Below are 20,626 nucleotides of genomic sequence, written 5' to 3'. Positions count from 1 at the left end.
AAAAGGCTGGTCAGTATTTTTTTGTTTTTTAGTTCATGAGTTTCAATTCCCTGTATTCCACAAATGAGAAAAACTCCAGTAGTTGTCTTTTGTTTCCTTAGTTCACTGAATATAATCACCTCCAGTTCCATCCATTTTGTCCCAAAGTACCATAGCACCTTTTTTTTAATGCAGAGTAGTATTCTAATGAATATATACATGTCATAACTACTTTTTTTTTTTTTTACCAGAACAGTGCTCAGGTCTGGTTTATAGTGGTGCGGGGTATTGAACCTGAGACTTCGGAGCGTCAGGCATGAGTCTCTTTGCATAACCATTATGCTGTCTACTCCTGCCCCGTCCCATAGCTTATCTATCCATGATCATTTAGGTTGCTTCCACTCTTTGGCAATGCAACTCACAGATTAGCACACATCATACTACTCAGCAAACGTCACTGCACGGAACACAGAGGGTAAGGGAACTGGTTTAGCAGGTGCTCATCAGCGTTTTCCTTTGTTTAAATTTTGGGTTTGCTCTGGGTTGTCTTTGTTTTGTCTTGTCTTTATGTGGTACAGGGAAATGAGTCCAAGAGCTCATGTACCTGCTGTACTGTTGAGTCACCTCTCTGGCCCAATTTTTACTCTATATTTTTTAGAGGAGCCTGGGTATAGAGAGGACAGGGGGAAAAAGAACAGGGAGAGAAACCACAGCACCCCAGTTCATCATCCAGAATGTTTCCCCTGTCATTGGTGCTCCAATATTGCTCCAGGGATCAAACTCAGGGCCTCACATACATGGTAAGGCATGCACTTTACCACACAAGCCACTTCCTGTGACCCCCTAATAAGTGTTTTCACTCCTGCCTCCTCTGACCCAACTTACTAACGAAGGTACAATAATGAATCCTGTTCAGGGATGGCAAAATAGCTTATCTGGATGCTGTGCTGCTTTGCCATGTGTGTGATGCTCATTCAAGGCCAGCCCCCAGTGCACTGAAGATGCTGTGATCTCTTGCATTCTCTGCCAGGCAGAAAGCCTTCTCTGTTTCTATCTGAAAAGTGAAGGAATGAAGAAAGAAGAGAGAGAGGGAGGGAAAGATGGCATATTCAACAACCCAGAGAAAAATGACCCCAGAGAAAAATGCCTTCAGAGGAACTCAGAATTACCTAGGCAATTTTTTCAATTCTCCACAATGATTTTGCTCCTTCATGCTTGGTATAAAACTAACAGTCCTGGTGCCAGGTGGTGGTGCACCAAATAGAATGTACACAATACTGTACATGAGCACCGGGTTCAAGTCCTCGATTCCCACCTGCAGGGAGGAAGCTTCACGAGTGGTGGAGCAGCAGGGTGTGTGTGTGTGTGTCCACCTCTATTTCTCTCTGTCTCAAGAAAGAAAAAGAAAAAACAAAAGGTCACTAAGAATGGTGGATTCTTTGTACTGGTACCAAACCCCAGCATTAACCCTGGTGTTAAAAAGTAAATAAAAATAAAGGTAGTCTTAGTTCCAACAGTAGACACTGTTCACCCGTTCACCCACAGGTTGAGAAGTCAGGTAGCACTACAAAAGCACTCTTCTCTCGGCTCCTGGAGAGCTTTTAGGACAAAGCAGTGCAGAGTCAAATGGGACTGCAGGTGTTTCAGAGTCACGTGGCTGGCACGTGGTCAATCCTCAGTCGCTGGCTCACATCCTCCAGCCATACATCCCAGTCAACTCTGCTTTGTCCTTTCTTTAGTGTGGGCGGAATGACAGACTAAGTATATAATGCAGACGTCCAAAACCACCCCTGGGAAGAGGTGTTGCTGTTTTAGACACTTTACAGGAGTTGTTTACAGAGCCTGGCAGCGCTCTGCCACCAGCAGGGAATCAAGACACTCAAGAAGTACAAACAAACTGTAAAGCAGGAGCATTTTAGGATATGAGCATTTTATGATATAGATATCTACTGCTCCCAGACAACTTTTTTCAAGTAAAAAGAGTGAGACAAGGGGAGAGAGGGAACGTTATCACAGCACCAAAGCTTCCTCCAATGCAACTGGGATCATCACAGTTCTGTCTTTATAGTTTCAAACTATAATAATGTTTACTGTTCGCCAGGGTCCTGCAGAGCAGGGTTTGTGCATGACCAGTCAAGTCACATGATGCCTGGCGTTTCTGTGGATCTTGCCCGTGGGAAATCCTGGCTGCTCAGAGGGAGGTGGGCCCCCATCCTAAGACAAGCACTCCTCTATGAGCATGGAATTCATGACTTGGTAACTTCAAAAATCAGCACAGAACTTCCAGCACTGATGATACCAAGTAAACACCACTGATTTTGAATCATGACCTTGTTGTGGTTTTTTATATATATATATATAGAACAGAGAAAAATTGAGAGGGGAGGAGGAGATAGAGTGGGAGAGAGAGACACCTGCAGACTTGCTTCACCACTTGTGGTGAAGCCAAAGGTGGGGAGCTGGGGGCTCAAACCAGGATCCTCCTGCAGATCCTTGTGCTTCGTACGTACTATGTGCTCTTAACCTGTGGGCCACCGCCCAGCCTCCTAACATGATAGTGTTTTATCTGCCTATTAATTTTATTTGTGTATCTATTTAATGTATGTAGGAGAGAGAAGATCAGAGAATCACTCTGCACATACAGTGCCAAGGATAGAACTCCAGACCTCATGAGTATAAGTGCTTTACCACTGAGCCCACTGCCCAGCTGTCCACAATAGTGTTTTGGAGTGGAGGAGACCTTTAGGGACCTGGGGCCTGATGGTGGAAAAGAACCTATCACTGTGTGGTCTGGGAGGTGGCGCAGTGGTAAAGCTTTGGACTCTCAAGCATTGTCTAGAGACAGCTAGAAATCGAGAGGAAGGGGGATATAGATAGGGAAAGAGACAGAGACACCTGCAGCACTGCTTCACCACTTGAAGCTTTCCCCCTGCAGGTGGGGACCAAGGGCTTGAACCTGGGTCCCTGCAAATTGTAACATGTGCACTCAATCAGATGTGCCATCTCCTGGCCCCTAAGATAATAATTTTTTGGGAGTTGGGCAGTAGTGCAGCCTGTTAAGTGCAGGTGGTGCAGAGCACAAGGACCGGTGTAAGGATCCCAGTTCGAACCCCTGGCTCCCCACCTGCAGGGGAGTCGCTTCACAGGTGGTGAAGCAGATATGCAGGTGTCTATCTTTGCCCCTCTCTGTCTTCCCCTCCTCTCTCCATTTCTCTCTGTCCTATCCAACAATGACAACATCAGTAACAACAACAATAATAACAACATCAACAATAAAAAACAACAAAGGCAACAAAAGGGGAAATAAATAAATATTATTAAAAAACTAAAAGTAACATTACCTGCAATATTCAATAACAATCCCTTGATGTGTGAAATTTTTAACTATGCCCCAGTTATTTTAAGACACACAAGAATGGCTGTCTACCATTATTTTTTTTATTCTATGAATTTTATCTTATAAGAAAGCAACAGCAAAAGATATAGAGTGTGTTCTAACTTAAAACACATCTCACCAACTTCCCTCTTTCATCTTCTAAATCAGTGATGAGCATTTCTTCTTTTTTAAGACTTACTTCTTTATTTATTTTTATGAGAGACAGAGGGAAGCCTAAGCTCTGCTTAGCTCTAGATCACTACAGAGCTGGAAACTGAACCTGGGCCCTCTGAGCCTCAGGCATCAAGGTCTGGCCCATCACTGCCGATGCTACCTTCCCATTCCTCTGAGATCATTTTTGTATTTATTTACTGGGTAGAGACAGCCAGAAATCAAGAGGGAAGGAGATGAGAGAGAGAGACAGAGACAGAGAGACACCTGCAGCACTGCTTCACCACTTGGAAAGCTTCCCCCCTACAGGTGGGGAACAGGTGCTCAAACCTGGGTCCTGGCACTTTGTAATACATGCACTCAGCTAGGTGTGCCACCACCCAGTCCCTCCAATCATTCAAAATTAAAAACAATGCGTTGTAGTTCTTGTTGCGAATGTGCTTTGTACATCACTGACCCATATTTTGTTCAGCTGATTTTCAAAGTGTGAGTTATCATTTAAAACTCCAGACATCTTATATGTAAATTTGGATTTTCAGGGTTTTTTTTTTTTCATTATCTTTACTTATTGTATAGAGACAGTCAGAAATCAAGAGGGGAAGGCAAGATAAAGAAGAGAGAGGCCTGCAGAACTGCTTTACCACTCACAAAGCTTTCCCCTTGCAGGTGGGGAACAGGGACAGGGACTTGAACCTGGGTCTTTGCACACTGTAATGTGTGCTCAACCAGGTATCCCACCACCTGGCCCGTCAGGTGTTGTTTTGTAAAGAGTCAAAGTATTCTTTGATTAGCATTCTCAGCATAGCAGACAGCTCTCTGCAGTTTACCGCTGTTGTTGTTACTATTATTGTTTACCAAAGCACTGCTCACATCTGGCTGGCTAATGGGGGGGAGAGGGGGGTGTTGAACCTGAGACCTCAAAATCTCAGGCATGGGTCTCATTGCATAACCATTATGCTATCCCCTACCCCCATAGCTGTTTTTCTTAAACACAATTTGAAATTCCAGTGCTATTCAGTGGTGGACCTTGAAGAGCTTTGCTTAAGTTCCTCTGAGAAGGAAGCATGCCCATACTTTTTAACTCAAGATTCTACACTTGACAAAACTCTGGGAGGTCATATAAGAATACTTGAAGATCGGGGAGTCGGGCTGTAGCGCAGCGGGTTAAGCGCAGGTGGCGCAAAGCACAAGGACCAGCATAAGGATCCCGGTTCGAACCCCGGCTCCCCACCTGCAGGGGAGTCGCTTCACAGGCGGTGAAGCAGGTCTGCAGGTGTCTATCTTTCTCTCCTCCTCTCTGTCTTCCCCTCCTCTCTCCATTTCTCTCTGTCCTATCCAACAACGACAACAACAATAATAACTACAACAATAAAACAACAAGGGCAACAAAAAGGGACTAAATAAATAAAATAAATTTAAAAAAAAAAAAAAAGAATACTTGAAGATCACTGTAGCACTGCCTCTAAAAACAAAACACCTTGGGGTCAGGCGGTAGCGCAGCAGGTTAAGCGCACATGGTGTGAATCGCAAGGACTGGTGTAGGGATCCTGGTTCAAGCCCCCGGTTCCCCACCTGCAGGGGAATCTGCTTCACAAGTGGTGAAGCAGGTCTGCAGGTGTCTATCTTTCTCTCCCCCTCTCTGTCTTCCCCTCCTGTCTCCATTTCTCTCTGTCCTGTCCAGCAACGACAGCAATAACAACAATAAAACAACAAGGGCAACAAAGAGGAATAAATATTTTTTTTAAAGTTTGGCCTCAGGATTTAGAAGCATCAGGATAAGATACACTTGTGTGTGTGTGTGTGTGTGTGTGTGTGTGTGTGTGTGTGTGTGTGTGTGTGTGTGTGTGTTCCTTTCTCAAGGCCTCCTGTTACCTGTTTGGTTAGTTAACTCTGCCTTTGCTGTGACAGTCTCTTTTCCACTTCAGTAATTTCTCTAAGTGTTCTGTACTCCGGGGTCCTTTATTCTAGTAGAATTTAGATGTGTCTGGGGAGTTAGAAATGGATGTGCAACTGGGGATCACAAGTAGGAGAAACAGCTGACAATGGCTTCTGTTAACTCAGAACAGGGGACAGGCTGGACTGGAGATTTGGCAGGGTCTGCTGAAGAGGGGCCCTTCACAAGTGTGAAGGGCTGTGGGCGACAGCACTTGACAGACATGTTCCACAGGGCTTCGCCAAGGCGCACCATCTCACAATGGCCTGTGCCCTGCCTCTCAGGCTCACCACATTCTCAGGCACCAGCACAATCTCTTCTTCCTTGATAACTGATACTTAAAGCCATCAGGAAGCTTGTTCTGGACAAGAACAGCCAGTCTGGCTGTCCTTCCTGAATATTCAGACACAAATGCACAGCCTTGTTAGCCTTTTTGCCGGTAAGAGTCATTTCTTACTGTGTGGACTTGACTAGTCAAGGTTTTGGCTGGTGAGACTGGAACCAGTCCATCTCTTTTCTCCTCCTCTTTCTCCTCTTCCTCTTCCATCTCCTCTTCCTCTTCCACCTCCTCGTCCCTCTCTCCCTTCTCCCCCTTCCTCTTCTCCCCCTCCCCCCTTCTCTGACCATGTAAATGTTTAGTTTTACCTTGTCGGTCAGGAGGGGGAGGCTCTCTAGCATACTATACTCTGCATGTGTTCGTTTTCTATCATTTATTCAACTAGTCCTTATTGGTGTTTAGGTTGACTCAGGTGTTTTGTTTTTCCCTCCAGGGTTATTGCTGGGGCTCACTGCCTGCACCACGAATCCACTGCCCCTGGAGGCTATTTTTTCCCTTTTGTTGTCCTTGTTTTATCGTTGTTGTGGTTATTATTGTTATTAATGTCGTTGAGGGGTAGAGAAAGATAGACACCTGCAGACCTGCTTCACCACTTGTGAAGCAGACTCCCCTGCAGGTGGGGAACCGGGGGCTTGAACCAGGATCCCTACGCCAGTCCTTACGATGCACACCATGTGCACTTAACCCACTGCGCTACCACCCGACCCCAAGGTGTTTTGTTTTTAGAGGCAGTGCTACAGTGATCTTCAAGTATTCTTATATGACCTCCCAGAGTTTTGTCAAGTGTAAAATTTGAGTGGGGAAGCCCTCCCCCTCTCTGTCTTCTCCTCCTCTCTCTATTTCTCTCTGTCCTATCCAACACGGCGACATCAATAACAACAGCAATAATAACTACAACAATAAAACAAGGGCAACAAAAGGGAATAAATAAATAAAGACTACCTTGAATTGTACCATCTATAGTACTGTAATATTTCTTTTGAAAGAAGGAAAGAAAGGCTGGTAGAAAAGCTCACTGGGATACTGTACCCCTTTGCCATATACACAATCCAGGTCAAACTCAGCCGCCAGCACATTGAAAGGAACTTTGGTGCTGTTCACCCCGACTCCTCACCCCTACCCCCTCTTTATCTGAAAAAGTCAGCCTGGAGTAGTGACACCCCAGTGACAACAAAAATGAAGACAAAAACAAGATGAAAATAAACATGACCTCCTGTATTTTCTTATCGAATCCATTCCTTTTCAATATTCTAGCTTTCCCACTGATAACTTTGGATTACGATTTCTTTAAGAAAGATTTCAAGTTTTATCAGAAAAAAAATAACCTTCTCAAATATGACAAGTAAAATGTTACACTACAGTCTGATCCAAAAGCACAACGTAAGAAGCTTTAAGGGGGCGGGGGGGGCGCCAGGCCACAGTAATTCAAAATCAGTGATATAACCCCAAAATACCCTTCAGCCTCCAGTATGAACCTTCTAACTGAGGCTTCATGAACAACTAGAAAGATCACAGGAAAGTCAAGCCTCTTACAAGAAACTAATTCCAAGCCTTCCACAGCACTGTACTTTTCTCTTGTACTATTGTGCTTTCTATCACGGAGGCCATAATTAGATGACCAGAACAATGTGCTGCTGGAGAAGTTCTATTAAGATCAGCAAGTGTCCTTCATGTCATACCTCACATCCTTCATTTTTTATTATTACTATTCATGAGAAAGATAGGAGGAGAGAAAACCAGACATCACTCTGGAACATGTGCTTGCAGGGATCGAACTCGGGACCTCAAGGTTGAGAATCCAATACTTTATCCACTGTGCCACCTCCTGGATCACCCTTCATTCTTTTCAAGTTCCTCTGCCAAAGGAACCTTTTTTTTTTTTCCTAACCAGATGGTATCATCTCAATATAGATGAAATCTCAAAGGAGCTGACCTCTGAGTCTTTGGCCTGCTGATTCCGAACGACGATTAAATTGTACAAGATCCTGTCATCATCTGCCTCCGTGTGGGACACATCGTGGGGCATGCTCCACAAATTCTTTTCATCATCCCTCGCCAGAGTTGCGCCAAATGAGGAATATGGGTTGTTACTATGGAATAAAGAAGAGTATGAGGTTTTAGTAACATATGTAACACACTACCTGCAACATATACATATCTACCTAATACAAAAAATCTACATCATATAACATAAGGGAAATGCATACAGAAATTAGCAACCACAATGTAAATGTGATTAATAAAATATACTTATTATTAATATACTGATATATTAATATACTAATTATTAATAAAATATACTTATTATTAATATACTGGTATATTAATATACTGATTATTAATAAAATATATGTAGCATGTAAATATATACAATTCCTTAGAAAGGCCCAAATTACCTCTAATAATTAAGCCTGACACAAGAAATCTTTGAAAAGAAAGGAGGAAGAGAAAACAAGTAACCAGATATCTAGATAGAGGAAACGTTACTTTATTAAACATGAAATTTTGGGCGGGGGGGTGGATAGTACAATGGTTATGCAAAAAGACTCTCGTGCCTGAGGCTCCAAAGTCTCAGGTTCAATCCCCCACACCACCAGAGCTGAGCAGTGCTCTGGTAAAGATAAATAAATAAATAAATACATAAATAAATAAATATATAAATAAACGACGAAATTTTGAGGGACCAGGTGGTGGCAAACCTGGCTGAGTGCACAAAGACCCAAGTTCAAGCCCTAGTCACACCTGCAGGGGGAAACCTTCATGAGTAGTGAAGCAGTACTATCGTTATCTCTGTCTCCCTCTCTCTCTCTTCCCAACCTCTCTCAATTTCTGTCTCTATCCTAAGTAAACAAGTAAATAAATATCTAAAAAAAAAATTATAAAGGGGCTGGGCGGTGGCATGCCCGGCTAAGTGTACTTACTACCAAACTCAAGGTTTCAGGTTCATCCCCTGGCCTCCCCCCCCCCACACCTGCAGGGGAAAAGTTTCACAAGCAGTGAAGCAGTGCTGCAGGTATCTCTGTCTCCCTGTCTCTATTTCTCTCTCCTCCTCCTCTCTCAATTTCTCTCTGTCTTATCAAATTAAATAAAGTTTAAAAAAAATCTTTAAAAAATAGTTTAAAAAGAGAACATGAAATTTTGCACTGAGTACCCAGGCTAAAACAAAAAAAAATTCAAATGGGAAATGGAATTTTTGTGTGATTGAAAGAATAGTTAACACTAATGGACTTTTCACATTCTCTGAATTCAAGAAAATGCAGTGAGTCTCCTTCTTTACCCCATCTTGGATAGAGCTTGAAGAAATCATGTTAAGTGAGGTAAGTCAGAATATGGGTGATCTCACTCACAGGCAGAAGCTGAAAAGCAAGATCAGAAGAGAAAACACTAAGCAGAACTTGGACTGGAGTTGGTGTACCGCAGCAAAGTAAAAGACTCTGGAGTGTGGGGGACTGGAGTTGGTGTACCGCAGCAAAGTAAAAGACTCTGGGGTGTGGGGAAGGGTTCAGGTCCTGGAACAGGATGGCAAAGAAGGACCTCTTGGGGTTGAATTGTTATGTGGAAATGTTATACATGTACAAACCATTGTATTTTACTGTTGACTGTAAACCACTAATCCCTCAATAAAGAAATTTTAAAAAGAAAGGAAAGGCAGTGAATTTAAATGATGGCAGTGTAGGGCCTCTGAAATAGCTCACTTGGATAGTGTACAGTTCTGCCATGTGCATGACCCAGGTTCCAGCCTAGTGGCCACCACAAAGAAGGAAGCTTTGGTGCTGTGCTCTCTTTCACCTTCTCTGCCTTGCTGCCTCTCTGCCTCCATCTTGAAGTAGATAAGATAAGATGAGATAAGATAAGATAAGAGTGGCAGTGTGAAGGATCTGATTCAGTACAAGAACATTTAACTATATACGGATACCCGAATACCGATATAAATAAACAAGGATGTTGAGCAGGACATTCAGCTACCCAGTTGCATACATTTGCTTTATGGTGTGACCTTTACAAGGTGGTACTTACTGTAATGGGACTCCAAGAGCAGATGAGTGTCAGGGACATTATACTTGGGACATAGCAACCTATCACCCTGGTTAACTTGTGTGGGACTAGACGAGTAAGGTCACGCTGGGCCCATACCCTTCAGCTAATAATACATATATGAAACACTGACTCCGTGATAATCACAAGGCATATTGAAATTGTGAGCAGCACAGACGTGGTCTATGTCATTGGCCCTCACTAGTCTAGGGAAGAAGACACATTAATGACCATGTGAGCATATAACTAAAAACTGTGATATGTGCTCTGAAGGGGGAGTTCAAGAAACCATGAGGACTAATGGGGGTAGGTTCTGTGAGCGTTCTGGAAAAAAAAAAGGCGGGGAGTGATGGGGTTAACAGTTAATGGTGTTTATATACTTTTCTGGTGTTTTGGGAGCTACTCTTTCTAACCCTGTTCTCAACTCTGGGCACCAACTTCCCAGACAATATTTTTAGTTCACCTGCATGTTAGCTATCAGGCTCAGGCAAAAATTACTAAATTCATGGGCCTCTTAGAACACACCTAAAATAGACTTCCTAGCTTCTTTCCACATGAAGACTCCTAATTTCATCTGCTCTATTCCTACCTTTAGGTTCCTGTTTATTAAACAATTTGTCCTTCTTTATATCTGCTTTTCAGCCACCAAGTTGCAGAAGCTACAATAATTCCATCCTGACTTCTCTGGGCACTCGACCTCACCAATATGTCCTGGAACTCTCACCTCTCCAGAGCCCTGTCCCACTAGGGAAAGACAAAAGTGGGCTAGGGGGGACCTGCCAATGCTCATGTTCAGCAGAGAAGCAATTACACAAGCCAGACATTCCAACTTCTGCACCCTATGAGGAATTTTGGTCCATACTCCCATATATATAGTAGAATACAATTTAATTATTAAAAATGATAAAATCAGGAGTCGGGCGGTAGTGCAGCAGGTTAAGTGCAGATGGCGCAAAGTGCAAGGACTGGCTTAAGGATCTCAGTTCCAGCCCCCAGCACCCCACCTGCAGGGGAGTTGCTTCAAAGGCGGTGAAGCAGGTCTGCAGGTGTCTCTTTCTCTCCCCATCTCTGTCTTTCCCACCTCTGTCTTCCCCTCCTCTCTCCATTTCTCTCTGTCCAACAACAACATCAATAGCAACAACAATAACTACAACACTAAAAAGGGCCTCAAAAGGGAAAATAAATATTTTTTAAAAAATGATAAAATCAGGTTGGCAAAATAGTTCACTTAGATGAGATGCTTTGTCATGTGTGCAACCTAGGTTTGAGGTCAGCCCCAAAGCATTAAGTGAAGCTTTGATGCTGCGGTCTCTATCTGTCTCATAAGATAAGATAAGATAAGATAAGATAAGATAAGATAAGATAAGATAGAAATGATGAATCATCTCCTTTGCTTCATCTTGGATGGAATTTGAAGGAATCATGTTGAGTGAGATCAGCCAAAAGGAGAAGGATGCAAACCAGGTGTCCTTACTTACAGGTGGAACTTAAGAAACACGGAGAGAAAAGCAAAAACATGTGAAACTTGTTCTAGACACCCTCAGGTAGTCAGGAGGGCACTAAGGATGGTGGAGGAAGACCTGGCTTGCCGTAGGAGTGTTATGCAGACACCTGTCATGTCAAGATGAGAAATTACACCCACGTGACAAGGAGCTTATAAATCATTGCTTCCCTCATGAGATAATAAAAATATTTAGAAGGGTTTGCATCACGACTGCACTATGACCATGCTACAGTTTTAAAGGTTTCACTGGCTAAAGCATGAATAATGCTTTAGAAAGGTCACGTGGCTTTGAGAGATTCATTAAGATACAGCTGAGCTAACTCAGAGCAGAAAAGGCAGGTACCAGGATTAGAAAGATGTGATGGAGCTAAAAACAAGTGCATTGTACAGAAAGAGGCAGAAAGTCAAAAGTCTCTGGCCTTTTACCTAGTGACCAAGGCAGAGCTAGAATGGCCATGGCCTCTGGAGCAGCCTAGGAAGGGTAGAGTTCTATTGCTAAACAAATAAATACATGACTTTAGAGGCTCTGAAATCCTCAGCAAAGGAGGCCAGGCAAGTAGCTCACCCAGTAGAATGTACATGTTACAGTGCACAAGGAGCTGGGTTCAAGGCCCTGGTCCCTGCCTGCAGGAGGAAAGCTTCAGAAGTGGTGAAAGCAATGCTACAGGAGTCTCTCTCTCTCTCCCTACCTCCCACTTCCCATAAATAAAATATTTAAGAAAGAAACTCTAAGCGAGGGGGGAGTGGAGGAGGGGGTGGGCAAGGGAAACAGCTGAAGGAACAGAAAGCATAGCTGTGCCTGAGATGGGCGGGGGGGGGGGGGGGGGGTATGGGAATAGCAGCATGGAGAGGTGAGGCTAAGGAGTCTAGCTTGACCCGTGAGCCTGGAGGGCATTTGACCAGAGCTCAGCCTCTGGGCTTGGGAGCTGGGGCAGGGCTGGAGGTCAAGGTGTGAGGGAAACTCACAAGCATTTCCATTGGCCATGGACTGACTCCAAGGGGCATTCTGAGGAGAATCAAGGAACCATGTCTCAGGACAGCTGGGTCTGAAGAACAGGAGTGGGAAGGAGGCTGGAGAGGACAGGGGAGAGCCAGGGAAGAGAGGATGCTGGGACAAAGAAGAAGTCCCTGATGACTTCTATTGCTTCTATTTGTTTATTTATCTATTCATCTATTTATTTATTTGCCTCCAGGGTTATTGCTGGGGCTCAGTGCCTGCACTACGAATCCACTGATCCTGGAGGCTATTTTTTCCTTTTTGTTTGTCTTTTTGTTGTTGTTGTTATTGTTGTTGTCATTGTTGTTGGATAGGCCAGAGAAATTGAGAGAGGAGGAGAAGACAGAGGGGGAAGAGAAAGATAGACACCTGCAGACTTGCTTCACCACTTGTGAAGTGACCCTCCTGCAGGTGGGGAGCCGGGAGCTTAAACCGGGATCCTTGCTGTGGTCCTTGCACTTCGTGCCATGTGTGTTTAACCCAGTGCGCTACCGCCTAGCACCCCTATTTCTTCTTTTTCTAATAACTTTTCTTTTATATCATTTTATTGAGGGATTAACGGTTTATAATACGGTTGTTGACACATGGGTATAATTTCTCATCTCACTGTAAGTGTCTGCAAAATGCTTTCACCCCCAACTTAGGTCTTTTTCTACCATCATTCATCTGGACCCCAAACCACCACTCCAAGCCCCTTTCCCTGCCCTTCTTTCCCAGAGTCCTTTACTTTGGTGCAATATTATCAATCCCAGTCAAACCTGACTTTGTATTCTCCCTATCATCTCCTTTTGTTTCATGTTGGATAGAGCTTGAAGGAATCACGTTCAGTGAGGTAAGCCAAAAACAGAAGGATGAACGCCAAATGAGCTCACTCACTTATAGGCAGGACTTCAGAAACAAGAATGACTTCTATTTCTTTTTTTTTCTCCTTTTGTTGCCTTTGTTGTTGTAGTTATTATTGTTGTTATTGATGTCATTGTTGTCAGATAGGACAGAGAGAAATGGAGAGAGGAGGGGAAGACAGAGATGGGGAGAGAAAGACAGACACCTGCAGACCTGCTTCACCTGCTTGTGAAGCAACTCCCCTGCAGGTGGGGAACCGGGGACTCGAACCGGGATCCTTATGCCAGTCCTTGTGCTTTGCGTCATGTGCGCTTAACCCGCTGCGCTATCGCCCGACTCCCTTCTATTTCTTTTTTGCCTAAATGGATTTTGCAGTTGACACTAGGCCACTGCTGCTTCTCTAGAAAGAGCGTCATGTTCCCTCCCTCCTGTCAGACAACTCTCTGGGGTCAGAAGGCTGGGTAAAGCTCTCCCCCATCTGCAGTTAAGGATGAGACTCCACAGTGGTGGCTTTCTCAAGGGTCAGTTTAACTGGTCCCAGCAGGCAAGCAAATGCCAACCCTCTCAGCATAAGGTCACTGATAGGGTGCCTCTAAGTGGCCACATGTCCTCGCTTTAAGACTAGACACCAGATGCTGTGGCAGGGAGACATCCCTCCCCAAAGGCAGCTGTGACTGCTCCCTGCAAAAACCAGCTAGTCCCCTGGGGCTTCTGCTCATGTGCGCGGCTTGCAGACCCCAAGTGCACATCTGTTACCAGGGCCCAGGCTCTGCTGCTGACACCTCAGCACGGCTCAGACAGGAAGCCCTGCAGCCAGCCTTCCCTTCCTCCCAAATGCTTTCATTTGTGTAAGTCTCCTCCTCAGCAACCTGCTAAGTGCCTCCTGGGCATGGGCAGAGGCTATTTCCAGTTTTTCTTTTACCCCCATGTCACCCAGCACAGAGAAAGTACTTTAAAAGTCCTTGCTGAGGGGCCGTGAAGTGGCTCACCTGCTAAGAGCATACATACTACCACACCCATGGACCTGGGTTCGAGCCTCAAGCTAAACCTCAGAGCACCTGCAGGGGGGTGGGTAGGGCTTCACGGGCACTGGAGTGATACTTCCTTCAGTAGCTCTCTTTTTTTTTTCTTTTAAATATTTTATTTATTAATGAGAAAGAAGGAGAAAAAAAACCAGCCATCACTCTGGTACATGTGCTGCTGGGGATTGAACTCAGGACCTCATGTTTGAGACTCTAGTGCTTTAGCCACTGTGCCACCTCCTGGACAACATTAACTTTTTTTTTTTTTTTTTTACCAGAATATTGTTTAGTTCTGGCTTATGGTGGTGCAGGGGACTGAACCTGGGACATTGGAGTCTCAGCCATGGAAGTCTGTTTACATAACCATTATGCTATCTACCCTCCGCCCAGTAGCTCTTATTCTGTCTCCCTCCTTCTCCACTTCTCTGTCTCTCATCCTCTAGCTAAGGAAAAAGAAAACTAGCTGCCAGGAGTGGTGGAACTGTGCAGTCATTGAGCCCAAGTGACAACCCTGGTGGGGGGACGGGGTGGTGGCACACCTGGCTGATCACACATGTTACAAGGTGCAAGGACCCTACCTGCGGGGGGGGGGGGGTTCAAGTAGTGAAGCAGTACTGCAAGTATCTCTCTCTTCCTCTCTATATCCTTTCGATTTCTGACTATAGACAATAAATACATAAAGATAATTTTTTAAAGGGAAAAAAAGTCACTGGGTTGGCAGAACAGCTCACTTAGTGAGCTGCTTTGCTATGTGCATAACCCAGGTTGGAGTTTCAGCATTCTCCTTCTCTCTCCCTCTCCCTCACTCTATCTCTCCCTCTCCCTCTCCCCTCTCCCTCCCTCTCCCTCTCCCCTCCCTTTATTCCTTCCCTTCTATCTTTATCCTAAAAAATAAAATAAAATAAAAATCCTTGCTGAACAGAGCCAGCTGTAACCCCAACCTACAGAAGGAAATTCCAGGCAGAACTCACAGTCACCATTTGTGTAAAACTTTCTCTAAAATAGGTTTAGAGCTCTGCCAGTGTGGATCTGAGTATTCAGTAATGATTATCTGACCAGGAACAATCTAGCCACTGTTTGCTTAATAAACCACACTTTTTGTGTGTGCTTCAAGATTATGGTAGCTGCCTCTGAGACCAATGCCTCATCTCTCCTTTTCTCTCCCACCTGCTGTTCCTGTTCCCTCTCTTCCCTCCCTCCTCTCCTTTAACCTTTCTTTCTTTCTTTCTTTCTTTCTTTCTTTCTTTCTTTCTTTCTTTCACCTTCCCCCTTCCAATCCCCTTTCCTCTCTGCCTCTCTTTCATTCCTTCTCTTCTTCTCCCTCCATCCCCCCCCTTCTTTCTCCTCTCTATAGCCCACCCCCTCACCTTGCTCTCTCTTAAAAATTTTATTTTTGGGAGTCGGGCGTTAACGCAGTGGGCTAAGCACACCTGGCACAAAGCGCAAGGACTGGTGTGAGGGTCCAGGTTCGAGCCCCTGGCTCCCCACCTGCAGGGAAATCACAGGCAGTGAAGCAGGTCTCCAGGTGTCTATCTTTCTCTCGCCCTCTCTGTCTTCCCTTCCTCTCTCCATTTCCCTCAGTCCTATCCAACAACTATGAGAACATCAATAACAACAACAATACTACAACAATAAAACAACAAGGGCAACAAAAAGGAAATAAATAAATATTTTTTAAAAAACACCAAAAAAATTATTTTCGTGATCTGGGAGGTGGCACAGTGATAAAGCTTTGGACTCTCAAGCATGAGGTCCTGAGTTCGATCCCCGGCAGTACATGTGCCAGAGTGATGTCTGGTTCTTTCTCTCTATCTTTCTTGTTAATTAATAAATAAAAACTTTTAAAAAAAATTTATTTTCATGAGAGACATAGAGGCCAGAACACTGCTCAGTCCTGGCATATAGTGGTGCTGGGGATTGAAACTGGACCTCTGGGGCTTCAGGCCTGAAAATTGGGCATGTTACCACTGTGTTATTTCCTACACACACACACACACACACACACACACACAAAATGCTAGTGTCATCTTTGGTTTAAAAATGACATTAAAGGGCAGGGGTAGATAGCATAATGGTTATGCAAACAGACTGCCATGCCTGAGGCTCCAAAGTCCCAGGTTCAATCCCCTGCACCACCATAAACCAGAGCTGAGCAGTGCTCTGGTAAAAAATAAATTAAAAATAAATAAATAAATAAATAATAAAAATATTTTTTAAAAATCTCCAAAAAATAAAATGACATTGAAGCTCCATAGGAAAGTCAGTGCCAGGTCTGTTGAGAAAAGTGTCATGACAGGTGACATTCACCTCACTTGGTTGGCGCCCTGTCCTAATTAACTGCAGCCTTCCTGGGTGTCCCATGAGCCTCAGGCTCTGCCTAGTCACGGATGCCCAAGAGACACTCTAAGAAGGGAAGCAGCAGTTTCTGGCTCTGGGTGAGTGATGGCCCCCAAAGAAGTCTCTACCAGTTCTCAAGGTCAAGGGCTACTCACTTCTGCAGCTTCGCTGGGTCTGGACCTCCTCCCGAATGCATTTTGTTCATGCATTAGTGTTACAAGTTAGGTTTCTTGGGGACGGGGGGCATTAAATGAAGAAGCTGCTTGAATACTGGCCAAAGTCAGAGTGAGTGAAGGCTATGAGCTCACCCAGAAACTTCCGTCAAACACAGCCGGGCTGATCAAGTCCAGGTTCTGTGCTCTGACACGTTAGTCCCTGCTTCTCTCTCCTTTTTTTTTTTTTCAATTTTATTTATTTATTTTTCCCTTTTGTTGTCCTTGTTGTCTTTTTATTGTTGTTGTAGTTATTACTGTTGTTATTGATGTCGTCGTTGTTAGGTAGTACAGAGAGAAATGGAAAGAGAAGGGTAAGACAGAGAGGGGGAGAGAAAGACACCTGCAGACCTGCTTCACCGCTTGTGAAGCGGCTCCCTACAGGTGGGGAGTTGGGGGGGCTCGAACCAGGATCTTTAAGCAGATCTGTGCACTTAACCCACTGTGCTACCGCCCGAGCTACTCCCTTCTCTCTCCTGAACACTCTGCAGCCTTGGGATGAAGGACCCAAAAGGGAGGGGAAAGCCTACAGTGAACAGCTAGAGAAACAGGCCAGGAAATTCTGCATGTGAGACTGCGAAAGACTCTGGAAGTTGTGAGGAGAATCCAGTACAAAGGCCCTGGGGTCTGGGAGCAAAAGTCTGAAGGCTCTTCAGAAACTAAAAGCAGCTTCTTGTCCTCCCAGTCACCATCTGGTGATGATCAATATTTTATTAACCTCAGGCATTTGAGAGGTCGCTCTGACGTTACTTATCAAGCAGAAGCTGCTTTTACCCCCAAAAGGAAGAAGAAGCAAAGTCTCAGATTCCATCAAACACCACAGACCACCTAGGGGTCCGCTGGGGAGTCATAGTTTTCAATACACTCAGGAGCCGAGAGGAGGCTCGAGGTTTCAGAGGACTGGACACCCTGTCTAGAGACCAAAACCACACAGTGCTGGATTCCATGAAAGCTATTTACCAAGTTCCCTCCAGAGTCCTCATGACTGACAAAGACCTTGAGCTGAAGATTTTAGAAGGTCCCCCATCTGAAATAACACAGACACTGGGTGGCTAATACCAGCAGTAGCTGAAACTTCCCTGCTCTTTCCACAGCCAGGTGCGTGTGTTCTGAAATCCTATCAACAGTAAAGAGATAAAATCTCCAGTAAACAGCAAAGGCCTCCACAAATAGCTAGCTGCCTGACCCAGACACCACCCCCTTTGCTGCCTATAACCTTGTCTGATTCCACACCAACCTGTTGGTCTCCTGGATTCTAGATCTTTCTCTTCTTCCCCCTTTGGAAACAGGTCAATCTAAGATCTTTTCCCTTTTTTTTTAAATTTTTAGTTATAAAAAGGAAACACTGACAAAAAAAAACATAGGATAGGGGCCAGGTGGTGGCACACCTGGTTGAGTGCATATGTTACAGTGTGCAAGGACCCAGGTTTGAGTCCCCGGTTCCCACCTGCAGGGGGAAAAGCTTCACAAGTGCTGAAGCAGTGTTGCAGGTGTCTCTGTCTCTCTCTCACTCTTTATCACCCCCTTCCCTCTCAATTTCTGACTGTCTCTATGCAACAAATAAATAAAGATTAAAAAAAAAAAATTAAGGGAGTCAGCGGTAGTGCCGCAGGTTAAGCGCAGGTGGTGCAAAGTGCAAGGACCGGCATAAAGATCCCAGTTCGAGCCCCCAGCTCCCCACTTACAGGGGAGTCGCTTCACAGGCAGTGAAGCAGGTCTGCAAGTGTCTATCTTTCTCTCCCCCTCTCTGTCTTCCCCTCCTCTCTCCATTTCTCTCTGTCCCATCCAACAATGATGACACCAATAACTACAACAATAAAACAAGGGCAACAAAAGGGAATAAATAAATAAATAAAATATTTTTAAAAAAACATAGGATAAAGGGGGACCCTTCCCCTTTCCTATTTATTCCCTTCCTTTCTTCTCCTCTCCTTTCCCCTTTTCTCGTTTCTGCTCTATTCTTACCTCTTTTCTTTCTGCCCCTTCCTTCTATTTTTCCTCCCTTTCCTTCATTCCATCATCTCCTTCCTCGTTCCCTCACTCCTTTCCTTTTTTCCCTCTTTCCTTCTTTTCAGGAGACACACTGTTCCCATTCTCTTCTCTAGTTGGCCAAACACTTAAAACAGTATAGAACCCCAAGTCTAAACATCTTTCCATACATCTGGGAGTTTGTCTTGGCCTTGGAGCCCTGGGCTCATGTCTCTCTTTCCGGCAGGCAGTCTGCCCCAGCTGGGCAAGCAGCAATGAAAACCCCAGGGCACCTCTTTGCCTTGCCGCCCTCCCACTGCTCCTGCCCATCATGCTTTCCATTCCTGTCGCAGAAGCTGAGCCCGTGGTACCATGTCAGATGAGTGTACAGTGTTCTCAAGGTCTGAAGGTGGTCCCAACGAGAACCCTGTGTAGTAGGCACAGCAAGCACTATCCTATTTATTTAAAAGATAGCACAGCGGGTTAAGCACACATAGAGCAAAGCACCAGGACCAGCGTAAGGATCCCGGTTCAAGCCCCCAGCTCCCCACCTGCAAGAGGGTTGCTTCACAAACAGTGAAGCAGGTCTGCAGGTGTCTATCCCTCTCTCCTCCTCTCTGTCTCCCTTCCTCTCCCAGTTTCTCTCTGTCCTATCCAACAACAGCATAACAATAATAACAACAGCAACAATAAACAAGAGCAACAAGGGGTAGGGGGGAATGGCCTCCAGGAGCAGTGGATTCGTAATGCAGGCAATACCAAGCAAAGATGTGGTCCAGGAGGTGGCACAGTGGTAAAGCATTGGACTCTCAAGCATGAGGTCCACAGTTCGATCCCCGGCAGCACATGTGCCAGAATGATGTCTGGTTCTTTCTCTCTCCTCCTATCTTTTTCATAAATAAATAAAATCTTTTTTAAAAAAAATGGAAAAAGAGCAGCACCATCATGGCCTGGAGAGACTTTCTAAGACTTCATCATAAAGATGGCCACTGACACAGACCTTAAAGGCTGAGCAGAATTTTTTTCATTATTGTTATTATTATTATTATTATTATGGCTTATGCTGATACTGGGGATTGAACCTGGGACCTCAGAACCTCAAACAAGAGGCTTTTATGCATAACCATAGGCTAGCTCCCTCAAAACTGACTAGAACCTCAAGCAAAAGAAATAAAGCAAATGCTATTTAGCTAACAGCTATGGCACTGGCATAGGTGCTAGGAGGGAAACCAGCACAACTGAACCAAGGTGGTGGTGGTGGTGGTAGTAATAGCAGTAGTAGTAGTAACAACAAGGGGGCCGAGTGGTGGTTAAGTACACATATACTCAGTTAAGTACACATAGTCCTAAGCGCAAGGACCTGCTCAAATATCCAGGTTTGAGTCCCCAGCTCCCCATTTACAGGGAGTTGGGACGCCTCACAAGCGGTGAAGCAGGTCTGCAGGTGTCTCTTCCTCTCCCTATCTCCTCCTCCTCTCTCAATTTCTCTCTTATCTGTCCCATCCAATAAAACGGGGGAAAAATGACCGCCAGGAGCAGTGGATTCATAGCGCTGGCACTAAGCCCCAGCAATGACCCTGGAAGCAAATAATAATTTTGTAAAATTAAAAAAAAAAAAGCTGGTAAGTTGAATGGACAACTCAGGAAAAGCATTTTTGATTGTTATCCAATACTTTAAAGACCAGCAGTTTTTACTGAGTTTCTTCCTGCCCACAATATTCTAATCTAAGCGGGAGGTCATCACCAAGAGCAAACAAAAATGCTGTGTATTGTGTGTACAAATAGAACAGGGGTAGGGGATAGCATAATGGTTATGCAAACGAGACTCTCATGCCTGAGGCTCCAAAGTCCCCTGCACCACCATAAACCAGAGTTGAGCAGCGCTCTGGTGTTTCTGCATCTATCTCAAATA

The 20,626-nt window shown here is 44.7% G+C and overlaps 1 protein-coding gene across 1 annotated transcript in view; it reads right to left on the bottom strand.

Annotated features, from left to right (window-relative positions):
• The window catches only part of MREG (melanoregulin), a 56,477-nt gene that overhangs the window by 33,873 nt on the left and 1,978 nt on the right, over positions 1–20,626 (bottom strand). The window contains exon 2 of the mRNA XM_060193948.1: positions 7,730–7,886. Coding sequence (XP_060049931.1) covers positions 7,730–7,886 — 157 coding nt within the window. The remainder of the gene's footprint in view (positions 1–7,729; positions 7,887–20,626) is intronic.

This window comes from Erinaceus europaeus, chromosome 7 (assembly GCF_950295315.1).
Source record: "Erinaceus europaeus chromosome 7, mEriEur2.1, whole genome shotgun sequence".
NCBI lineage: Eukaryota > Metazoa > Chordata > Mammalia > Eulipotyphla > Erinaceidae > Erinaceus > Erinaceus europaeus.
The sequence above is the reverse complement of the archived record's forward strand: the minus strand, read 5'-3'. Positions and strand labels throughout refer to the sequence as shown.